This window comes from Rhinatrema bivittatum, chromosome 13, assembly GCF_901001135.1.
Source record: "Rhinatrema bivittatum chromosome 13, aRhiBiv1.1, whole genome shotgun sequence".
NCBI classification, from domain to species: domain Eukaryota; kingdom Metazoa; phylum Chordata; class Amphibia; order Gymnophiona; family Rhinatrematidae; genus Rhinatrema; species Rhinatrema bivittatum.
The window spans coordinates 25,115,451-25,138,022 of NC_042627.1; the positions used below are offsets into that span (position 1 = coordinate 25,115,451).

General features: G+C 46.2%; 1 protein-coding gene across 4 annotated transcripts in view; it reads left to right on the top strand.

The window, feature by feature from the left end:
* The window catches only part of TRIP4 (thyroid hormone receptor interactor 4), a 133,870-nt gene that overhangs the window by 29,698 nt on the left and 81,600 nt on the right, over positions 1–22,572 (top strand). For all 4 annotated transcript variants that reach the window (XM_029574415.1, XM_029574414.1, XM_029574417.1 and 1 more), the window contains 4 exons: positions 854–932; positions 5,013–5,142; positions 15,810–16,025; positions 16,766–16,892. In XM_029574415.1, the coding sequence (XP_029430275.1) occupies positions 854–932; positions 5,013–5,142; positions 15,810–16,025; positions 16,766–16,892 (552 nt within the window). The remainder of the gene's footprint in view (positions 1–853; positions 933–5,012; positions 5,143–15,809; positions 16,026–16,765; positions 16,893–22,572) is intronic.

The window sequence follows — 22,572 nt, forward strand, 5'->3', positions numbered from 1 at the left end:
AAATATTAGTAAATGTTGTATTTTTATATGGTTTTATATTTATATGTTTGTGTTTGGGGGAGCCTGTGTGTGTGTGTGTGTGTGTGTGTGTGTGTGTGAGACAAGGCTTTGCAGACAGAGCATATTGTTTTCTTTGCACAGTGCACCTTTCGCTGTTCAGTGCCTCTCCTGGCGGCAACAGACACACTAGTATAACTGACCGGCACAAGCTAATATATATATATATATAATTTTGTGATGGTGGTAATAGGAACAGCAATGACGGAAAGTGACTTGTTGACAGGTACACACAGTGAGAGAGCAAATGTATTGTGCTTCTTGCATTGTGCCCCATAACACTATATAACGAAAAAGCAGAAATCCAATTTTAGTTGGTTCCTCAGTGAGAGTTTCAGAAACACAGAGGGGATGACTTGCTCAGTGTTGGGTGACTCAGAGCCTCATGGCTGCACATTCTAGCTTCATGGGCAGCACAGCTGGATAGCCCGCTCTTCCTGAGGCACACTGCAGTGGAAGTTGAGCTTTGTCCATTGGCCATATGTGGTCAACCAAGGGTCACATGCCTGAGGCCTAGGAGTATGATCTCTAGGTGAGTGATTTTATTATTTTCTAGTGTCTCGGTTCATTCCTTTTTAATCTAGTATTTTTCATCTGTTTTGTTGTAGAAAGTAGATAAATTTATGGCAAGTGAAAGTGGAATTTCTCAGGCCCCTATAGCAAGATGGTTGATTGATACTTCTAGAGAAAAGCAGGTCCAGAGATAGCCGTATTTAGAGGCAAAGTGACTTAGGGGCGATGCTTAGGCTGATGCAAGAAGCATGTGCTTTATGCGTGCTTCTCTTTTCTTTCTTAGGTGTGCACAAAAGAAGAGCAAGACATTTTGCAGCGGGATTCAAACAAGAGCCAGAAACTATTAAAAAAACTTATGTCAGGTTGGTGGAGTCAGTGCTCTGAGATACATACTAAACAATATTGATAAACCCTGTCACCACTGTGTATTGTTTAGCTTCCCGCACAGCAGAAACAATGAACCAAACTTCCCAAGTGTGATCTAGAAGACACCTGTAAACATGTCCGTTTCCTACCTCTTAGTTTTAGCTTTATATATAAAATTAGTAACACGAATGAGCCATGCAGCCCAGTCTCATGATACAGTGACCATCAGCCTTATTATAATAGCCTCTGGGTAGTGAAATTTAGGCTGTGCGCCACCTTATACACAGGCCTGTGCAATCCAAACTGGGTGCCTGGGGTTTTTTTGTTTTGTTTTGTTTTTTAAACACACAGCCACCTCTCCTGGGTGCTCGATGCTATATTTAAATGAGCTGGTGCGTTAAAAGGGACGCACTATGGCGAAATTGTGTGTGCCTAGCACTTAAATGCATTAGGCGCCCAGGAGATGTGGCTGTGCCCATATGGGTGCTCAATACAATTGCTATGGAGCGCTCAAGAAAGAATTAATGTGATGGATTGATTACCAAAAAAAATAGCAAGGGGTGAAATCGGCCTGGAGTGTGTATATTGTGTGTCCAGAAATTTTTATTTATTTTTTTTTATAATCGATACATTTTATTAATTCTTTGGTAATCACCAGTAGATCTGCTCTCTGTGGAGGAACCATAGAGAACAATATTTTGGATTTTTTTTCATAAACCCATGGCTTGCAGAATGACAACACCAGCTCTGGGGCTGGAGTTAAATTTGCCGTGTTAAAGAGTGTGTGTTGGATGCCCGGGGATTTACTGCATCGGCGGTAATAGCTAATAACCTCATCTACATGGAATGTACATATGATGAGCACTGTCAGCTACGCAGTTGTCTGGATGTACATTATGTATGTGCTAATCCCTTTGTTGCATCTGGTGTTAGTCTAATGCTTCAAAACATGCGTCCAACCGCTCATTAACCTGTGTACTAGGCTGGGCACACTTTATTGCATCGGCCCCTCATTTTGCTGACCTTTTCATATCTAAACGCGAAGTTTCACACAGAACTAATAGAGCCTACTTTCTAACACGCACGCATGTATGTGTGGAACCAGAATAAAAATACCCATCTGTCAGATCCCCCCTGGACTCCCCTGGTGTATACTGAAAATTTGGAAACTGGGCTAAAAGACTTAGATTGCATGGAAGCCGTACGTCTGTCTGCTTATGAGAAGTGCCTTCTACACTGGTAACTTGGTAGGTTTGTCAATCACTATATAAGGGTTTAAAATAATTTACTGGACCTAAAATGTCATTTCATTATATCATATTTATTTATTCATTTATTGCTTTTCTATCCCGACGTTCGTTTGCACATCACATCGGTTTACAGTTATAGTTGTTAAAGGATTCAGCAGAAGTTTTTAGTGACTCCTTGGTTGTATGGATCAGTTTGTGGGTTTTGTACTGTCTGTTTTATTTTTGACTTGGTAACAGGTGGATAGATGTCCATAGTGCAAAAAGCGAGATAACTGACAGATCTTTCTGACAGTAGCAGGTCATGTCTGATTTTGAAGACTATTGAAGGATGCAGTTATGGTGTAGATCCATTTACTGTATGTATTCTGTAAAGTGAATGCCTTAATCACAGGGCTTGATTCATCCAGATAATAATTGTTGGCCTCTTGAGGTAAATAAGGCCATGAAGCTGATCCTGAGCGAAATGGCATTGCATTTGTCACAGCCACCCCCACAGAGATATTCAAAGCAGGCAGGAAGAGAAGCCACCATAGACACTCTTGCCCACAAAACCCTATTCACCCAAATAAGTATGTTTCTCTTAATCACATCGGGGAAACTTTCAGACTCCAATATAATTTTATTCCTGATATCATAAGTCTGGTCTGAAGCGCTTGCCACACAGCTGTCGGTCACATTCAGTGCTATGTGATTTGATTTACTCTTAACAGATATCCCTTAAACATTGTAGCAACTTGCTCCTCTTTTTAAAGATGACCTAAAATTGTTCATGCTGGCCGGGTGGCTGAGTGGCAGCGCTGCTACTTCCTCGAGTCCTTCCTGAGTCGTGTCTTCCTCGTTGGTCAAGGCTGGGGATGCTGCAGAGCAGCCTTCAGAGCCCCTGGGCTAGGGAGTCTCAGCCATTGCCCAGTGGTGACCCCCTAGGGACTGGACCTAGCACCCATAATTGCAAGGTTGTGGAGGGAATCCTGCTGCTTCTGTTTATCATACGCAGCCCTGAGTACTGTCATTCCATTGACCGGACTAAGGAAAGTTGGGAGGGGCTATAAAATCAGAGGTAAAATCCCCAATAGCTGTAAGTAAAGGCTCATTGCATCAGATCGCTGCCCTGATTGCTGGGCAGAATATAAATAAACAGGCTAACAGAAAGCTGAACATTAATGGAAGTGGCAACCCTGTAACCAGTGACATCTCACCATAGCAAAGATGGAAAGGAAGTTTGTAGTGCTGTGCAGATGATGAGCGCTAGCACAGCACCAAACAGCTGAATAGCCCCCACTCATTCCTCCTTCAACAAACAACAAATATATGACACCCAGCTGATGACAGCTCCCGTGACATGCTTGCATCGCTGATGGCACAGCAGCGGACAAATGTGGGACAACTCGGTCATGTGATTTCACCTTTACAGTCAGATAATGCACAATCACACAAGCATTAGACAATAGGGCAACCCCCCCCCCCCCCCTCCGTTATCCATCACACCACAATGGGGACGTCCTGCAGAAGCGGAGACCAAATGTAGGGGACTGGGTGCATGGCTGTTCCCCCCCACCAAGAGCACAACGATTGTCTGTGTAGTGTTAATCTAAAATAAAAGCAACAAAAAAAGTGCTACTTAAATACTAATAACCCCGGCTTTATTCCATGTGCTACAAATGTCACCAACTGATTATCAGTACGATTATGCACTGACAGGACTCATCAACCACCCCCACACACACACCTTTTGTATTTCATTCACAGGTTCCTCAAATATAACATTACAAGGAGAGGTTCTTATGGGTTTGTGGTTGCTGTAGTGCAGCCAGAGTGCCAGCAGGAGGTTGGAGGGAAATTGTAATTCTTTTTTCTGTGACACTTCCGTAGCAGTATGGGATGCTTCCTTCTAAATATGAGATCCCATGTTTTCTAGTGACTGTTTGATAATGGGGTTCGTATGAATGCTTTTGACATGCTTGAATTGAAGCAGCGTGGTGGATGAGGTACCAGCAGGCAGTTTGGGCTTCCTGCCCTTAATTTGCGAGACGTTGCAGCATGTGCAGGTTCGCTTTACGTCCTCTGTCCAGTTCCAGATGTTGGTGTCAGAAGAGCGACTTTGTATTGAGAAAAGACTAATAAGGGTCATACATTTTGTAATATAGCTAATACTGTTCTACCCGATTCTGAATGAGTGCCAGATGTCAGACACGTAAAAGGAGTTTGGGAAGCACAACAAATACCCATGGTACCTGAGCTGCGTTTCTGTAGCATATCCCCAAACTTGATAAATAGCTTTTGGTTGTAGATCCTAAATATATGGTTGAATTGAGCCCACGGGATGTTTGGGGAGATGATATATTAGAAACAGTAACACTGAGAAAAAGAGCACAGTATGGGAGAATAGGAACCTCGGTGGAATCTTTTCCCACAGTGATCCTTTGACTTGGATTTTTCCTCGGGGGCATACAGTAGAGAGATCTAAATTGTGACATTTGTCCTCTTGTGTTGTGCTCTTTCTCTCAGCCTTCCTGTCTATGGTGATGTACATATATGTACATGGGATCTGTGTGCTGCTGCACAGGCCTATTTTTCCATAATTTGCCAGTCTTGAGCTCGTCCCTGTTTTATGCTGTAATCTTGATTGGTGGTAGAGTAACTGGTTTTCCATCACACATGATTGTAAAGTCCCGTTGGTCTGTTTTCAGCAAGCTCCTCCTTTATTTAAGCAAAATAAAATAAGAGAGACAAATAGAATGAACCTATTCTCTTATTCTTGCAAATAGTAGCTTTGTGCTGAAACCTTTTTGATCCGTAAGAAGTGGACTATCCTTTGTCTGATCATAGGTGGAGAGACTCCTGGGAAGATGGAGGTATCATATAAAGACCTGCTTCCCCATCAGGAATCTCGGTTCCGGACAGGGCTGGAGAAAGCCTTGCAGCACAAGGACAAGCTGATAGAGTTTGACAAGACCAGGTAGGAGGGTGCTTAATAACTATATAACTTAATATAAAACTGAAGAAATTCTGGATTTTTAATGTTCGGGATGGTGGCCAGCACTTGCCTTCACTTGAGCATGTGTGCTAAGTGCTTCCCGGCCTTATTCCCCCCCTTCAAAGTATTGCTGTTGAACCAAAGTCAGTTGATGAGCTATACGCGCGGAATCAAGGGCCGCTATTTTGTCCCGAGTCTCCTGTATCTCCCGCTGTAATAGGGATTTGGTTGGGTTCCACATGTGGGCTGATTCAAGCTGGCGAAGTGGCCTTTTTAGAGACAAGTTGATCTGTTTAACATCTTAGACTCACCCCACAATAATATAGAATCTCAGTTTTACTGTTTTAAGTTTTTAAATTATTTAGATGTAATTTTAGTAATATTTTATGCTATTTAGATCTAGTTGTATAGTACTGCTTTAGATTGACAATTAGAAATGTGTTTTAGATAGACTATAATTGTATGACTTATTTTTATTATTGATGTTAATTGACTGTTTCTTTGGAAATGGAACTATGTATGGAAATGTGTACGTCATCATGATCCTATAGATCTGTATAGACATTTTACTTTGTTAACCGTCTTGATTTCTTTTTGAGGAAAGTCGGTATATAAAAATATATAAATAATAAATAATCTGTCCTTAACTCTCTGCTTATTAACATGGGTGGCTCGGGCAATAAAGGAACCTCGAAGGACACTCCTCAGACACTCCCAAATTGTCCCCGGGTTAACCTCCCCTGTGCCATTGAGTCGAAGGAATTCCTGAATTTCCTTATGTATCTGTTTTTGAAATGTACTATCCTCTAAAAGGGAGTCATTAAGTCTCCAGTATCGTTGGCTGATATCATAGTTTTTTAATTGTAATTGAAACCAGACTGGGGCATGATCGGACCAAACAATGGGCTCAAGGTCCACCTTTTGTACCATATTAATCCTAGTTTTATCTAGAAAAAACATGTCTAGGCGGGAGTAAGAGTCATGCGGGTGAGAGTAAAAGGAGTAGCACTTAGAGGTGGGAAAACGCGATCGCCATACGTCAGTCCCAGCTATCAGAGAAATTATTTTCCGAAGAGCCTTTCTAGTCGCTGAGGTATCTGAGCTAGTCCCAATATTAATTTTTTATTTATTTTATTTAAAAGTTTTATATACCACACAATGGGTAGATAAACTATCCGTTTAGGCGGTTTACATGTTCACACACACGTAGCTTAAACAATAGAGTTATCAATGTAGGGTTGAGAGTAATATTAAAGTCCCCTCCGAGAATTACACTCCCTTCTGCCTTGTCCGCTAGTAAAGTGTAGAGCGTGGTATAGAAGGCCTCTTTATGAGTGCTCGGGCCGTATATGGCACAAAATGTCAGAATTCCCCCCCCCCCCCCCCCTAGTTTCACATTTAGTAAAAGGTAACTGCCCTGAGAGTCACAATGTGAGTTCAATAATTCAAAGTGCAAGTCTTTTTTTAAATTAAAATACCCACCCCAGAATAAGTGTCTTTTTGTTGCTGGTGCCCAAAATTGATACGGAAATTTGTCAGATTTCATAAGGCCCTCGTATCTTTTCCGGAGATGGGTCTCCTGCAAATAAATCACATCTGCCTTTAAACGCCCCATTTCCTGAAATAATAATCGTCTTTTATGGCTTGAATTTAAACCTTTCACGTTGAGAGAAACAAATTTAACCGTAGCCATTATGAGCATAACCGGGCTCCCTCCTTAGCTCAAAACCCCCGTCCTTTACCAGGAATCGGAATCGTCCCTTAATCCCCGTGAAGTAGGGCCACATAGGCTGGTTACGGAACACCTACAGCTCCCTTGCATGTGATTTTGCAAACATTCAGTGAGGCAAGATACCCAATCCCCTCTGCCAACCCTGGGAATGATTCCTTCGTTCCCAGTATCTACTGGAGTAAGAATTATCACCGGTAGGGAGAGCCGGCTGCTCCCCCGGGTGTCCTGTATTGAGCCGTCAAGTGATGAAAGCAAAACTGTTCGCCTAGAAATACTCAGAAATCCAAACCAAACAACTCTGAAACAGTGAGTATGGATAACTCGCAATGCCCAACTGCTACTTGCTCCCTGAGACATGAGAATAGTCAAAAGCACCGCTGAGGAGCTTTAGCGTAAAGGCAGTTCAGGTATGATCAATGTTCTGAGAACTGTCACTTGTGTTCCAACGCAGTCTGAGGTCGCCTCTGTTTGCTCTCTGCCAGCGCGGCATCTCGGATTTGGTACCCGCCGAGGCAGAAGTGGTGGGGGCAGGAAGTTCCACTGAAAGGCCCCTTTCTTTCATGGCATGCGCTGCTTCTTCCAGCGTACGAGCGGTGTGCGATTTCCCCTCAAGCTGAAACCATAATCCAAAAGAAAATAACCACTGGTAGCGGATCTTCGCAGCTGCTAGTGCAGCCGTGATGGGTTTAAAAGCCAGGCATTTGCGCAGCGTGGTGGCGGCAAGGTCTACATAAATGGCTATATCGTTCTCTTCCCAGCTCCAAAGTCGCTTTTGCCGTGCTGCCATCGCAATCCTTTCTTTGTAGGCATATGAGGTGAAGCAGGCGATAATGTCCCTGGGTTTATTCCCTAATTTGGGGCCCAGGGATCTGTGTGCCCTTTCAATTTGCGGAAGGGGTTGTGGGTCCTCCCCGTCTGAAGATGCCCCAGTCAGTATCGTGGCGCAGATTTTTTGAACCACCAATGTGCAGTTAGCGTATTCATCCTTTTCTGGGACTCCTTTAAATCTTAAGTTACAGCGCCTGGATCTGTTTTCCAAGTCTTCAAGCTTGTCAGCAAACGCTGCCTGTTCAGAATGTAAGCTTGTGATAGTGTTTTGTTGCTGCTTCCATTTTTCCTTGTGGTCCTCCAGTCAGATGTCTGCTTCGTCGATTTGCCGGCCCAGCTCCGCATGGTCTTCTCGCATTTCCTGCAGTGTGGCTGCAATCTCAGACTTGTAATTCTTAATGTCCTGCCGGATTTCCATGAGCCAGGAGCGCATTTCCACTCGGGAAAGAGGCTCAGCATCCGAACTGCTCGAGGCGCTCATTTCTGTCCCGGGCTCCGCCATGCCGTTTGGGTCTGCCATTTTGTTTGTCTCTGGGTCCGTATCTTCTCCCCCTTTACTGCAGGAGAATTTTTTTTAAAGTCCATGGGGTTTTTTTTTTTGTGGCCATGCTTACCGTGCATTCTGCTTCCACATGCAGTATAGGACGCCGAAAAAACACTCACTTTTTTTCCCCTTTTTCCGCCAAAAATAGCCCCGGGAGATGAGGAGTCCCGATTCAGCCGACTGGCATGGGAAGTGACGTTACTTCCTCCCCCAAGAAGAGTACTTCTGCCGGTCATATACCATTTGAAGGGCCACCTAAGAAAGTGCCCAGGTGGTCAGGGACGCCAGAGGCCACGAGAGTCCGGAAAGTGCACGGTCTAGTGCTATGGCTTGGCACGGAGGACCTTTCCTCGGAGGAATCAGACCAGGGGATGTCGATGGGAGTTGGTTCTCCTGGCGTCCCTCCTCCTAGAGGTAATCCGCATCAAGAGGAGGAGCCCGGGAAGATTCCTTCCGTGGAGGGGGTTGATCTGAAGGTGGTGCATTTATTTCAGTGGAAAGAGCTGGTTTGTTTGATCTTGCATGTCTTAGCGAAGTTAGGTATCGTGGATTTGCAGGATGAGCCAAACCAGGACACAGAGGATCTGCTCATGGTGGGCTTGCAGGGTCCAGCTAAAACTTTTCCCTTCCACAGCATAGATAAGCAGCTGATGGGTCAGGGAGTGAGATACGTCTGAGACAGGACTCTAGGTCAGCAGAACCATGGATAAATTTTATCCCTTGCCTGAGGAAACTCTGGAACTATTGAAGGTACCTATGGTGGATGCGTCTGTTTCAGCGGTCACTAAAAGAACCACCATACCAGTAGCGGGAGTGGTGGCTTTGAAAGATCTTCCTGATAGGAAGCTCGTGGTGCACATTAAGAAAACTTTTTAGGTCTCTGCTCTAGGCATCTGCACGGCAGTGTACAGCAGTTTTATGCTTCGGGCAAGCCTCAAATGGGTGCAACAATTGCAGAGCGCCAGAGATCTCTTGCCCCAGGAGTCTGAGCAGGCAGAACGTTTGGAAGCAGCAGTGGCATATGGGGTTGAAGCCTTATATGATCTGATTTGCACCTCTTCCAGGATGATGGATTCTTCAGTCTTGGGCTAGGAGACTCTTGTGGTTGCAAAACTGGTCAGTGGATGTTTCGTCGAAAGTTCAGCTTGGAGCACTCCCTTTTGAAAGCCAGCTACTTTTTGAGGAAGATTTGGAGCAGATGATAAAGCAGCTCGGAGACAATAAGGTGCACAAGCTCCCGGAGAATAAGCCGAAAGGGCTGAAAGGTTTTCTGACAGAAGCCTATCTGCATTTTCCTATTCAGCTAGATTCCCAGAAGTTTTTGATGTTTATGGTACTGGGATAGCTTTTCCACCCTTATCTGGGCGCTTGGCTCAATCGAGTAAAGTCAGAAGGGGAATGTTGTCAGGTGGTGCACCTGGTAATGGAGGTATTAGTCAATCAGATGGGTGATAATTTGGGCCAAGAGTCATCTGGTGCTGACCTGGACATTGGACTATTTGAGGGCGCAGGTTGGTATCCAGTTGGGTGGAATTTTTCTCTCAGGTCAGAGAATTGCAAAGATCCAAGGTCAGATAGGGTGTTTTTTGAAGCTGCCAGTTACCAAGACCTGAGATATTTACAGGTGCTGGGTTCTATGGCGTCTATGCTAAATTTGGTGCCATGGGCATTTGCCCACCTGAGGGCTCTCCAGCGGGCACTGCTGTCCCGTTTGGAAACCATTGTTGGATAAATGTCAACAGCTTTTACTGCTGCAGGGTGAATCCAGATTCAGTCTCTCATGATTGTTATATTGCCACAATTTGGAGAAGGGAGTGGATCTGGAGACTCCCGACTGGGTAGTGGTGACCACGGATGCCAACCTTAGTAGTCGGGGGGGGCAGTCTGCTCAAGGTCAGTGGTCACCTACAGAAGCTCTTGGCCTATTGATTTGTTTGGAAATGAGCGCTATTCACAGGGCGCTGATGTTTTGTTCTCCCTCAGGCCCGAGGACGTGTGGAAAGAGTTTTTTCTGACAGTGCAACAATGGTGACACAGAGTCTTGCTTTAGCTCAGGAGGGCTAAGAGCTTTTTGTCTGGGTGAACTGGCATTTATTTATTTTATTTTTATTTATTTATTTAATTTTATATACCGGCAACCGTTTGCACATCGTGCCGGTTTACAAGTAACTTACAAACAGAAGATATATAGGCATAGCCTTTACAGAGAACGGTATATAACATTAAAATGCAGTAACAGAACAATTAACTAAGTAACTGGGGAGGGATGGAGGGGGGTAGTCGATACAAAAGGGGGGGCAGGGGAGGGTGCAAACAGATACATTGGGAAGGGATAACAGCTTCGCATGTGGCCAGAGTGGACAATGTGCAAGCCAACTATCTCAGCAGGCAACGGCTGGACCCGGGGGAATGGGAGTTGTCAATTGGAAGCCTTCGACCTAATTTGGGTCCTCTGGGGAAACCCTAGTGGGATCTAATGACATCAAAGAATAATATTAATACGCCAGTAGTAGAAGAGAGGTCAGAGCCGAAGGCTAAACACTCTGGTTCTCCCTTGGCTGACGGGGATCCTGCAGTACACGTTTCCTCCGAAGCCATTTTATAAGTCGCAGGTTGATACGCTTTGAAAAACCTCCGGGTTGAGTAGTACTCTGGGCTCCAAAGTGGCCGCCTTGTCCATGGTTCACATATCTGATTCATCTCACAGTAGATGGGCCCCTGGGCCTATCTTCTCAGATTGGGCGGATCGCTTTTGTCTTGCAGCTTGGCATTTCAGTGATGATGTTTAAGGTTAAAAAGTTACCTGGGGCGGCTGTTGTCATTTTGCTTCAGGCCAGGAGACCGTCCCTATTTATGGATTTGCCGGGTGTGGAGGTTTTCTGAGTCTTGGTGTGTAGAAAAACACCTAGACCTGTTGCTCATGGAGATCCCTCATATTTTGTCCTCTTTGCAAAAGGGCTTGTCCTAAAGGCTTAGCTTGCATTTCCCGTCTGTGCTAGTGGCAGCATTGTGCAGGCCTTTGACGCACATCCAGATGAGATACGGTTCTTGAAGGGGGTCAAGTGTTTGCGGCCGTAGGTGTCCATTTGAACTTAGCCCGAGTATTATATGGACCTCCGTTTGAGCTTTTGAAGGATCTTACCCTGGAGGTGTTTTTTTTGTTTTTGGTTTTTTTTTCTGGTGGCGTTTTGCTCAGCTAGGCGGATTTCGGAGCTGTAGGCTTTGACCTGAGGAGAGCCATTTCTAAGAATTATGGATGATGGGGTGTCTTTGTACACGGTACTCTCATTTCGGCTCAAGGTGATTTCCTTGTTTCTCCTTATTCAGGAGTTGGAACTTCCCATGTATCTGAATTGGTTGTTTGAGACGCCAGAGGCAAGGAAGCTTCATTTGTTGGGTGTTCAAGAACTGTTGCGGTATCTCAAGGTCACCATCGTTTTCCGACAGTTGGATCATCTATTTGTATTGTTAGGTGGGCCAAAGAAGGGATGTAAGGCGTCTAAGGGCTCTGTTGCTCATTGGTAAAAGGAAGCTATTGTTTTGGCCTATCTGCAAGAGGGGGTTGCAAGCAGACTCTAGTAGGGCGCAGGCGGCCTCTTGGGCTGAGTGTCAATTGATGTCACCACAGGAGATCTTTCGAGCGGCAACGTGGTCTTTGTTGCATACTTGCTCTTGGTGTTACCAGTTGGATGTTCAGGTGCCGGCAGCAATGTGTTGAGCGGGTCTTTCGCATGCCCGCCCAGTGTAGGTGTGCTTTGGTACATCCCACTTGTCTGGACTGATCTGGGGTATGAACAGGAAAGGAAAATTTGGTTCTTAGCTGCTAATTTTCGTTCCTGAATTACCTCAGTTCAGTCCAGAGACCCAGCTCCTTATTTTCAAAGACCAAAGACCGTTACACTTGCATGAATGCAATTTGAGGATTTTCATTATATGTATATTCACAACCTAAACAGGACTTCCAGGTTTTAATTGGTTCCATGGGGTTGTTCTGGGGATCTAGATCAGGGGAATCCAACCCTTGGTTTGATATTCGTCCTGGGAGGACAAGATATAGTTGTGTTTCACTCTAGTTTGGCTTGGGTACAGGTCAGTACTGAGGGACTGCAGGTGGCACTCTGTTATGTAGCAGTACCTCAAAGTTTTTATTCTCTGCCTCCATCTGCTGGTAGGGATGCAAAACCCACTTGTCTGGACCGATCTGTGGTACTCCAGGAACGAAAATTAGCAGATAAGAACCAATTTTCTTTTAGTGATGTGATGTTAAAATGTGCTATTGAAACTTTTCATGAATATTCTGTGAATCTTTGTGGACTTCTGAGAATCTTTGCAAGTAGCTATTTTTTTCAATAATATCTTTATTGAATTTTTTCACAAGAAACATTTTGTTTTAAAGACTTTCTTTATATTTGAGACCATCTTGGAAATACATAAGCCAGTTAAAGTCAACTAACATTCAAATGAGTAATTGGTACAGGTACAAATAAGTGAAATATTGGTCACATACTATTCAAACCTCATTTGAAATAATAATGAAATAATTGTAAGCGGCTATTTTAAACCAAAAACGAAGTCCAGATTTAATTTTAACTTGTGGATCTTGTATTCATTTGTAGGATTCATTCACAAGCCATTTTTGAAGCAGTTCAGACATCTTTATCCAATATGTTTATTTATTTTATTTGATGAGTTTTATATACCGTTATTCGGTAGAGCTATCATAACGGTTTACAGAGTGAACAATTTTATAGCAGTTTTGAAACATAACAATGTGAGCATTTACAGAAATAAACATTTACAGAAATAAACATATCAAGTCCAGGAGGTAATATAAGGTTGGATGAGGGGTCCAGGAGGTAATATAAGGTTGGATGTTCCTAAAAGCTTATCTTGAGAGCGTGCAACCTTTGTGCTAATGCAGCTAACCCTGAATTACACATGTATTTACAGAGATTACTTTTGAAAAAGGAAGGTGCAGATACTTCTAGGGGCTAGAACACTGTACCTGCTGACTGTCTGGGAATGAGGGGTTTGGTCTTTTATACAGGACAGACAGGGGAGGGTGTGCACAGATCATTCTTTCACATAGTCAGGATGTCTGGATCAATAAAGGTACTCGTTTACATCCATGGTGCAGCACCAGAGATCCATAAACTGAAAGAAGAGACTGCAGGAACTGGAGCAGCAGGATTGCTTCTGTTTGTGGATTTTTTTCTGCAGCAGTGCAGAGGAAAATGTAACTAGCAGGGTCGAAGGTATAGCCACCTTCTATTCTTTTTTTTTCTCCTCAGAATGTGCAGAAGCATATTCTGTCCTGTATAGAAAATTAATTTCCATTTTAAATGTTAGTGATTGGAAAATGTTTGCAGGCTTTATTATGATGCAGTGGCAAAAGTATGCAAGTTAAAGGAATAGGATTGTTCCATCCTGCTGAGGTCCCGCAACACTGTGTAACTGTAAACAAATGTTAACCAGTATAATGCAGTACATCAAGGCATCAGCTCCTTTAGATGTATCCCAAGACCGATGGAGACCAGCAGGCAAAGAGCTGCAAGAATGCCAGGCATTGCCATTAGGATACACAGCTCTTTTTCTAAAATTGTTTTCCCAATACACCTGCTCTGCCTTTGGCTGGTGTCTCAGGAGTTGAGGCATGACAGTGTGACAAGGTCCTTGGTCTTGGTGCTGAGGGTTCCTGAGTCGGGCATCTGGAGACATTCTGTTGATGTGGTGCAGAATAGGTTTGGTTGGGCCACTTCAGGAGACGTTCAACTTTCCTACAGGCATTTATTTTTGTGTGATATTTTTTTGTGCACCTCTTTATTTAAATGAATTATCTACTGTGAATAGATAAGACCAGGGTAGATGCTGTAACTATTTGCATTTGCTGAACTCTTAAAGCAGCAGTGTTATCTAGTTAATTCAAAATATCCATGTGACCTTTAGCTTTCTTTTTGAAGAGAAGAAGGCTTATATGAGAATTTTTGTGTCCCCCCCCCCCCCTCCCCCCCAGTACTTTCTTTATGCTTGGTGTCCTATTCATACCACGTTTTCAGGATATGTCATGGGGTCCAAGAGGATCTAGATGGATATTCTTTGGAATCCAGAGATGCAATCACGTAAAATTGCTCATTTATTTCTACATCGTTTTTAGCAGGGTCCTCCTTTCGGCTGCTGCGCAGTCTTTCCTTGCATTTATTAACCCTGAAAACGGTGTTCCTGGTGGCTATATGCTCGGAACATCGCACCTCTGAACTACAGACATTGTCGTGTCGGGAACCGTTCCTCCGGATGAATCCAGGAGCGTTACAGCTTCATGCTGTTCCATCCTTCTTGTCCGAGGTAGTCTTGGAGTTTCATTAGAATCAATCCATTTCATTGCCATTCCTAGATAAGCACAAGGACGTGAAAGAATACCGCCTCCTCTGCCATTTGAATGTCAGGCTTTTGGTGCAGTATCTGGAAATTTCAGAATCAATCCGAAAGACAGACCGCCTGTTTGTCCTTCACAGTGGAAGGAAGCAGGGTGAATCAGCTTCGTGTCTACCATAGCTCGCTGGATTAAGGAGATGGTCACAGGAGCCTATATGGAGGCAGGAAAGCCATTACCCCTTCAGGTTAAAGCTCATTCTATTAGGGCTCAGGCAGTCTTATGGGCGGAAGCTAGACTGCTGTCTCCCGTCGACATCTGCCAAGCGGCGACGTGCTCCTCCTTGCACACTTTCTCCAGGTTCTATCGCCTGGACGTTCAGGCCTGGGAGGTTGCAGCCTTTGCAAGGGCAGTGTTAACCGGACCGCGGGCAGCCTCCCGCCCCGATCGGGAGTAGCTTTTGTCCGTCCCATTGGTCCTGAGTCCATTTGGCAACACGCTAGGAAATGGAGAAATTACTTCCTGATAAATTTGTTTTCCTTAGTGTAAACAGATGGACTCAGCATCCCGCCCATGGCTGCCCAAAAACGGGCCGAGGATTCGCCCGTGGAGTGGATATCAATTCCAAGAGATTACGGGTAAGCTGACATCCAGTCCCTAGATCAGGACATCTATAATCTTACTGGGGTTCAGTGTTTGGTTGAGTACAGTTACAGTTATCCATTTTTAATCAAGTTTTTAATCGTTTTTTCGATAGTATGGCCACTGTGGCTTTTGAAGAGATCGCTGCAGGGGTATATCTAGGGTGATGTCGGCTTTGAAACCTGACTCAGTCTCCATCTGCTGCCAGGGGAGCATAAACCCATTGGACCTGAGTCCATCTGTCTACACTAAGGAAAACGAAATTATCAGGTAAGTAATTTCTCCATTTTGTTCTCCTAGTACTATTGCTTTAATATAGCAAAACTTGGCAGTTTATTCCTGCATTGGGCTTTACATGTGTTGGTACAACAAAAGGTGTAACAAGTCACAAGGAATCCACTCATGCAGGCTTCAAATGCAAGTAAAGAAATGTTGAAGGTGGCTGGGAGGATGGCAAGATAGCGCCTGTAATGTCTGGAGCTTGAGCTGAGCTATGAGAGAGAGACAGCCCGATGTTCTTCTTTTCCATGCAGTGTGCGTCGTACCCAAGTCATCGATGATGAGTCGGATTACTTTGCCACGGACTCCAACCAGTGGCTGTCCAGACCGGAGAGGGAGGCACTGCGCAAGAGGGAGAGGGAGCTCCTGGACCTGCGGCATGCCTCGCGCCTCTCCAGGAAGATCACCATCGACTTTGCAGGGAGGCAGATTCTGGAGCAGCAGGACAGCCTGTCTGAGTATCACAGCAGGTGAGTGCCGCATCCAGGTTTGAAAGTTCAGAAACCATTGTCAGAACATCACTGAGCTGGGATCTGAACTGCTCCTGGGCCAATGCTTTATCCCATCTAGCTCCCTTCCTTTCAAACCCCCCCCCCCCCTCCCTTTTTTTTTCTTTTTGGCTTGGCAGTTCGCTCTTGTGCCCTTACACTTTCCAGCTCAGTCAAAACCAGAGCTGGGATCTGTCATTCACAGTTTTCAGGGAGTGGGGTGTTCCCGCATCTTAACTCGGCCCGGCCATTGCAGCGACAGTCCTCAGCCAGTGTCCTCAGACTGAAGCATCCTCTGGATCCCGACTATTGTGGATCCTAAGTTTGGTCACTAGGTGTCATCAAGCATTGTCTGAGATTTCCCTCCCGAGGAACTGCGAGCTCTGCCTCTACTTCATCACCAACCCCAGCTGGCCCGGAGAGCAAAAGACATAACCTGGTCTTTCTCGTGGTGGCACAGCATTTCCTACCGGGTCGGCCTACTTTTCTAATTCTTCTAAAGTATAAAGCTGTTCAGTATCTTGTTTCTACTTTTTCCCAAATCCATGAGAAGTATTCTCCTTCACCCTTGGAGACTCTTTTACTATCAATGGGTGTGACTTTTAGTTGCACTGAATTTGAATAAAAAGTACAAAATATTTGATTCCCTTTTACTTGTTCTAGATATTATTCCAGCAAGAGTGTTATGTGAACTAATGCAGACATTGCATTTCTCCCTACAGGTTGGATGAAACTGTACAAGATATTAAGTCTGGAACAATGGGGAATATGTCAAGGGATGCCAAGCTGATAGCCGAGAAGCAGCTAAGGGATCTGGTGAATCCCAACCTCTTGCTGCCTGCACCTGTGGTCAGTGTATAACCTGCAACATGGCCTTGTGGTGGTCAATGTATGCCCTGCAGTCATCTGTATGTAACCTGAATCTGATCCATGTGTGCCTTGCATATTGGGCTTTTGGTGGTCAGTTTGTCCTGTAACCTGTGACTGTGGTCAGTGTGTAGCCAGCAGCCTGAGCCTATGATGGTCAGTATACAAGCTGCAGTTGTCTGTATGTAACTGGTGCTTCCTGGGCCTGTGGTGTTCCCTGTATGTCCCCGGATCAGTCCAGACTGTGGGTTATGCCTCCCTTCCAGCAGATGGAGACAGAGAAAAACTTGAAGAGCACCCCTTTTAACTTGGAGCTCCACCTGCATCTTTTCAGTGTTTCTCTGTCGCCAGCAGATGGAGGTGGCAATCCCTGCAGGCTTGACCTTCTATTGGGTTAAGTGACTCTCTTTAAAAAAAAAAAAAAAAAATTATAAACAGAGATTAGGAGCAAACCAGACCAAGCGAGTGTAACTAATCCTCCCAGGGGGGTAGGCAGGTCCTGGGTGGACTATCCCCCTGTTAGTAGGATTCAGGAGCTGGGGTTGGTGACCCCGCGAGGCTCCTGCAGGTAAGGTGCCTGGGGTGGAGATACCAGTGGTCCGGTCCCTCTCCCCCCTCCTCAGGCCCCCGGTCCGTTTTTAAAAAAAAAAAAAAAAAAGGAAAAAGATCAGGACTTTTCAGCAATCGGGCAGGAAGCAGCTTGTCAGCCTTCTTTTAATTCTGTTTCTTTGTACTTATTGGCGAGGTTTTTTTTGCGGCTGCCTTTTTTTGGTTTTATATTTCCTGCTGGCTCCTGCTTACTCGCAGCTCTCTTTAATTTTCAAGTATGCTGTGTCCTACCCGTTGCCTGCGGGGAGTCGGCTTCGTGCCTCTCCGGAGGCGAAGGCAGCTCGGATCCGGGACTGGAGCCTGCTCACAAGCCCCACGCTGCATCAAAACACTCTGCTCCACACGGTTCTCTGGCTGCTCCGTTCCAGCTAAGTGTGGGAACGGCAGCCATTTTAGATTCCCTAACTGTGCGGGCCCATGCTGTGAGCGGAGGAGATTTCCCCCCCCCCCCCTTCCCCCGACTTGTCTCCTGAGCTGGCCAGTCCAGACGAGCCAGAGAATCAGGACATGGATTTTTTCAACCCCCTGCCCGATCCCCTGGTGGGGGAAGGGGGCAGAGATAATTCTTTTTCTTTGGATTTTGTGCTGTTAATGCATGAGGCCTTTTTGGCCACTCAGGCACAGCAACCTCAGATGCCCTGCGGGGCCCCAGAAGATGCCTAAGCGCCCGGACCCCCAGACCTCCCTTCGCGTTGCGAAGCTCTGGAGCTCTTCCCTGGTGGCCCCTTCTACTGAGGGGGCTCCTGTGGGATCTTTAGACCCTCTCTCGTCCCGCCTCCCCCCCTTCGGGAATGGATCCTGAGGATGATCTGGGGAAATTGCCCCACCTGGAAGGTGATGACCCTAAGGTAGTTAGTCTCTTTCAAAGAGAGGAATTGGATCCTTTAATTTCATAGGTACTTTTGGAACTCGGGGTTGACCATCTGCAGAGCGTGCGCCCGCCCCCCCCCCCCCCCCCCCAGGTTTCCATGGACCCAGTTCTAGCAGGCTTGTGAGTCCCAGCTAAAACATTTCCATTTCATCCCATGGTTCAGGAATTGATGAATTGAGAGTGGGATGTGCCTGAGGCTGGACTCCGTGTGGGTCGAGCTATTGACAAACTTTACCCCTTGCCTGAGGAGACATTTAAAGTTCCCCAAAGTGGATGCTTCTGTCTCAGCAGTCACTAAGCGAACCACTATTCCTGTGACTGGGGCAGCGGCTCTTAAGGATCTTCAAGACAGAAAGCTCGAAGTTCTTCTCAAGCGGATCTTTGAGGTTTCAGCCTTAGGGAATACTAGTGGTGGTGTGTTGCAGCTTTATGCTTTGAGCTAGCCTCCGATGGGTCCAGCATTTATTGACTTCCAGGGACCTTCCTCCGGAGGACTCGGCAGAAGCAGAACGCCTGGAGGTGGCTGTAGCTTATGGGGCTGACGCCCTGTATGATCTCCTGCGAACTTCCTCCCGGACTATGTCATCTGTGGTGTCCGCAAGGCCACTTTTATGGCTATGCAACTGGGCCGCTGACTTGTCTTCCAAGGCTCAGTTAAGTTCTCTGCCCTTTAAGGGAAAGCTTCTTTTTGGCGAGGACTTGGAGCAGATGATCAGAGCTCTAGGTGAGAACAAACTGCATAAGCTCCCGGAGGATCGACCCAAGCCATCCAGAGGCTTCCCGCCAGCTAGGTCACATTTTCGTGGCCAATGAAGATTTTATCAGAACAGGACACAGCCTGGAGCTCAGCGATAACCAGCCGGAAGGCCGCAGACGTGGTCCTCTTCCTTTCGGGGATGTCGACCCTCCCGAGATGGAGTCTCTTCAGCCACGATTGGCTCCAAGTCCTCTCCAATGAAATGCAGCCGGCCCATCCCTCGATCCCTCTGGTAGGGGGTCGGTTGTCCCTCTTTTACAAGGAATGGGCCAGGATTACCACCGATCAGTGGGTCTTAAACATCATAAAGCACGGCTATGCTTTGGAATTTGCTTGGCCTCTTTGACGCCTCTTCAAGGTCGCCCCTTGCAGTTCTCATACCAAGGCGCAGATTGTGCGAGAGACTTTATATCGTCTTATTGCCCTGGGAGCTATAGTTCCCATCCCCCAGGCTGAGTGGAAAAAGGGAAGATACTCCATCTATTTTGTGGTTCCCAAGAAGGAAGGAGCCTACTGGCCAATTCTCGACCTCAGGAAAGTCAACAGAGCGCTGAAGGTCCCGCATTTCCGAATGGAGACTCTACGATCAGTCCTTGCTGCAGTCCACAGCGGAGAATTTTTAGCTTCCTTGGATCTCACGGAAGCATACTTACACATAGCAATTCACAAGGCTTACCAGAAGTATCTTCATTTCAAGATTGTCTGAAAACATTTTCAGTTCGCAGCACTGTCTTTCAGACTCGCCGCAACGCCCCGCATGTTTAACAAGGTGATGGTAGTCGTAGCAGCGGCCCTACGAAGAGAGGGTATTCTGGTGCACCCGTACCTGGACGACTGGCTCATTCGAGCAAAGTCCTGAGACCTCTGCATGGCGGCAGTCTCCAAAGTCCTCAGTCTTCTCGAGTCTCTCGGATGGGTGGTCAATCAGGCCAAAAGCAAACTTCTTCTTTCTCAGATCCTGGATTTTTTGGGAGCTCGGTTTGACACCAGTCAGGGGAAAGTTTTCCTCCTGCTGGAGCAGATCAACAAGTTGTTGAAGTCAGTCCAGTGCCTGTTGGGTCTCCCTCTCCTCAAGGCTTGGGACTATTTGCAAGTTCTTGGGTCCATGGTGTCTACCTTGGACTTGGTTCCCTGGGCTTTTGTGCATATGAGACCATTGCAACGAGCGTTACTAGCCCGCTGGGATCTGAAGTCGGAGGAGTTTCAGGCCCCCTTACCTCTCACTGATTCTGCCAGGTCCAGTCTTGGCTTGTGGCTTGTCCCGGAACACTTGAACCGAGGGGTGGACCTCGAAGATCCCCAATGGATGGTGGTGACCACAGATGCCAGTCTCTCAGGTTGGGGAGTGGAATGTCAGTCCCAGTCGGTCCAGGGCTTATGGTCAGCAGAGGAAACAAGTTGGTCCATCAATCGCTTGGAGACCAGGGCTGCTCGCTTGGCGCTCCAGCACTTTTGTCCTCTCCTTCGCATCCGAGTGGTCAGTGTCCTAGCTGACAATGCAACAACCATAGCCTACATCAACCGGCAAGGCGGCACCAAAAGTCTAGCGGTAGCGGGAGAAACAGAACTACTCATGGTCTGGGTGGAGAAGAATCTCGCTGTTTTAGCCACTTCTCACATTGCCTGAACTGACAACGTACAAGCGGATTATCTCAGTCGGCAAAGGATAGATCCGGGGGAATGGGAACTCTCCGACCAAGCGATGACCCTCATCACGTGCAGGTGGGGTCTTCCTCACTTAGACCTGATGGCAACCGCACTGCCAAGGTTCCGCGCTTCTTCAGCCGCAGAAGAGAGCACGGGGCGGAAGGGGTAGATGCATTGGTTCTCCCCTGGCTGACTTCGGTGCTCCTTTACATCTTCCCTCCTTGGCCTCTAGTTGGCAAGGTTCTTCACCGGATAGAGATGCATCCGGGGAGGGTGATTCTGGTGGCTCTGGAATGGCCCAGACATCCGTAGTTCGCCGACCTCATCAATCTTGCGTTGGACGAACCCCTGAGACTCGGTCATCTTCCACACTTGCTTCATCAGGGGCCTATATTTTTCGACCAGGCAGATCGCTTTTGTGGCTTTTGAGAGGCGGCGTTTAAGGAAGAAAGGATATTCAGAGGCCGTAATTACTACACTACTACAAGCTAGAAAGTCCACTACTTCCCTTTCCTATATCAGGGTTTGGAAGGTTTTTGAGACTTGGTGTTGAGAGCAGGGTGTCCCCCCTCCTCATTCGCCATCGATAGCTCATATTTTGGCGTTCTTGCATAAGGGCTTGGGCAAAGGTTTATCTTTTAATTTCCTAAGGGTTCAGGTAGCGGCTTTGGGTTCTCTGCTAGGTAGAGTTCATGGACGGGCTCTCGCTTCCCATCCTGATGTGTTCGTTTTCTTCGGGGGGCGAAGCATCTACACCCTCCAGTCCGACCAGTGTGTCCTTCTTGGAGTCTTAATTTGGTACTGAGAGTTCTGTGTGACCCACCTTTTGAACCTCTCAAGAGGGCGACCTTAAAAGACCTCACCTTGAAAGCAGTATTTTTGGTGGCTATCTGTTCAGCCCGTCGCATATCGGAGATCCAGGCTCTATCTTGCAGGGAACCCTTCTTGCGGATTTCTGACTCGGGAGTTTTGCTTAGAACGGTACCTTCCTTTCTCCCTAAGGTGGTTTCGTCGTTCCATATTAATCAGTCTGTGGAACATGCCAAAGAGTTGAGGCGTCTGGATGTTCGAAGGACGCTATTGCGTCATTTGGAGGTCATTGCGTTATTATTTTCGGTTATCCGATCATTTGTTTGTTTTGTGGAGCGGGCCTAAGGGAGGACAAAAAGTGTCTAAAGCGACCGTAACTAGATGGTTGGAGGCCATTTCCTCTGTGTACATTTGTTGCGGTCGTTCTGTTCCTGAGGGGTTGAAAGCCCACTCACTGCGTTTTCAGGTGGCATCTTCTTGGGCTGAATGTCAGTTAGTATTGCCGCAAGAAATTTGCAGAGCGGCAACCTGGAAGACTATACACACTTTTTGCTCGTCATTATCGCCTGGACGTCCAGGCTCCAAACGCTGGTGATTTTGGTAGTGCTGTCATTCGAGCGGGACTCTCGGGGTCCCACCCTAACTAGGGATGCTTTGGTACATCCCACAGTCTGGACTGATCCGGGTACGTACAGGGAAAGGAAAATTGGTTCTTACCTGATAATTTTCGTTCCTGTAGTACCACGGATCAGTCCAGATGCCCGCCCTTTGGAGGAGGGTTTTCTAAGAGTCCGCTACAAATCCTATATACTAGTGCTTTATTCTGCAGAACATTATGGAAGAAGGCTACAGGTTTCTTCTCATTCACTTTTTGACAACAATTGTTTGCTAGTTAAAGTTTAAAGTTCTAAGTTCTTTTGCCTTGCTTTATTCGTGTTTGCTCCTGGTTTGATCTTATTTTTATTCTG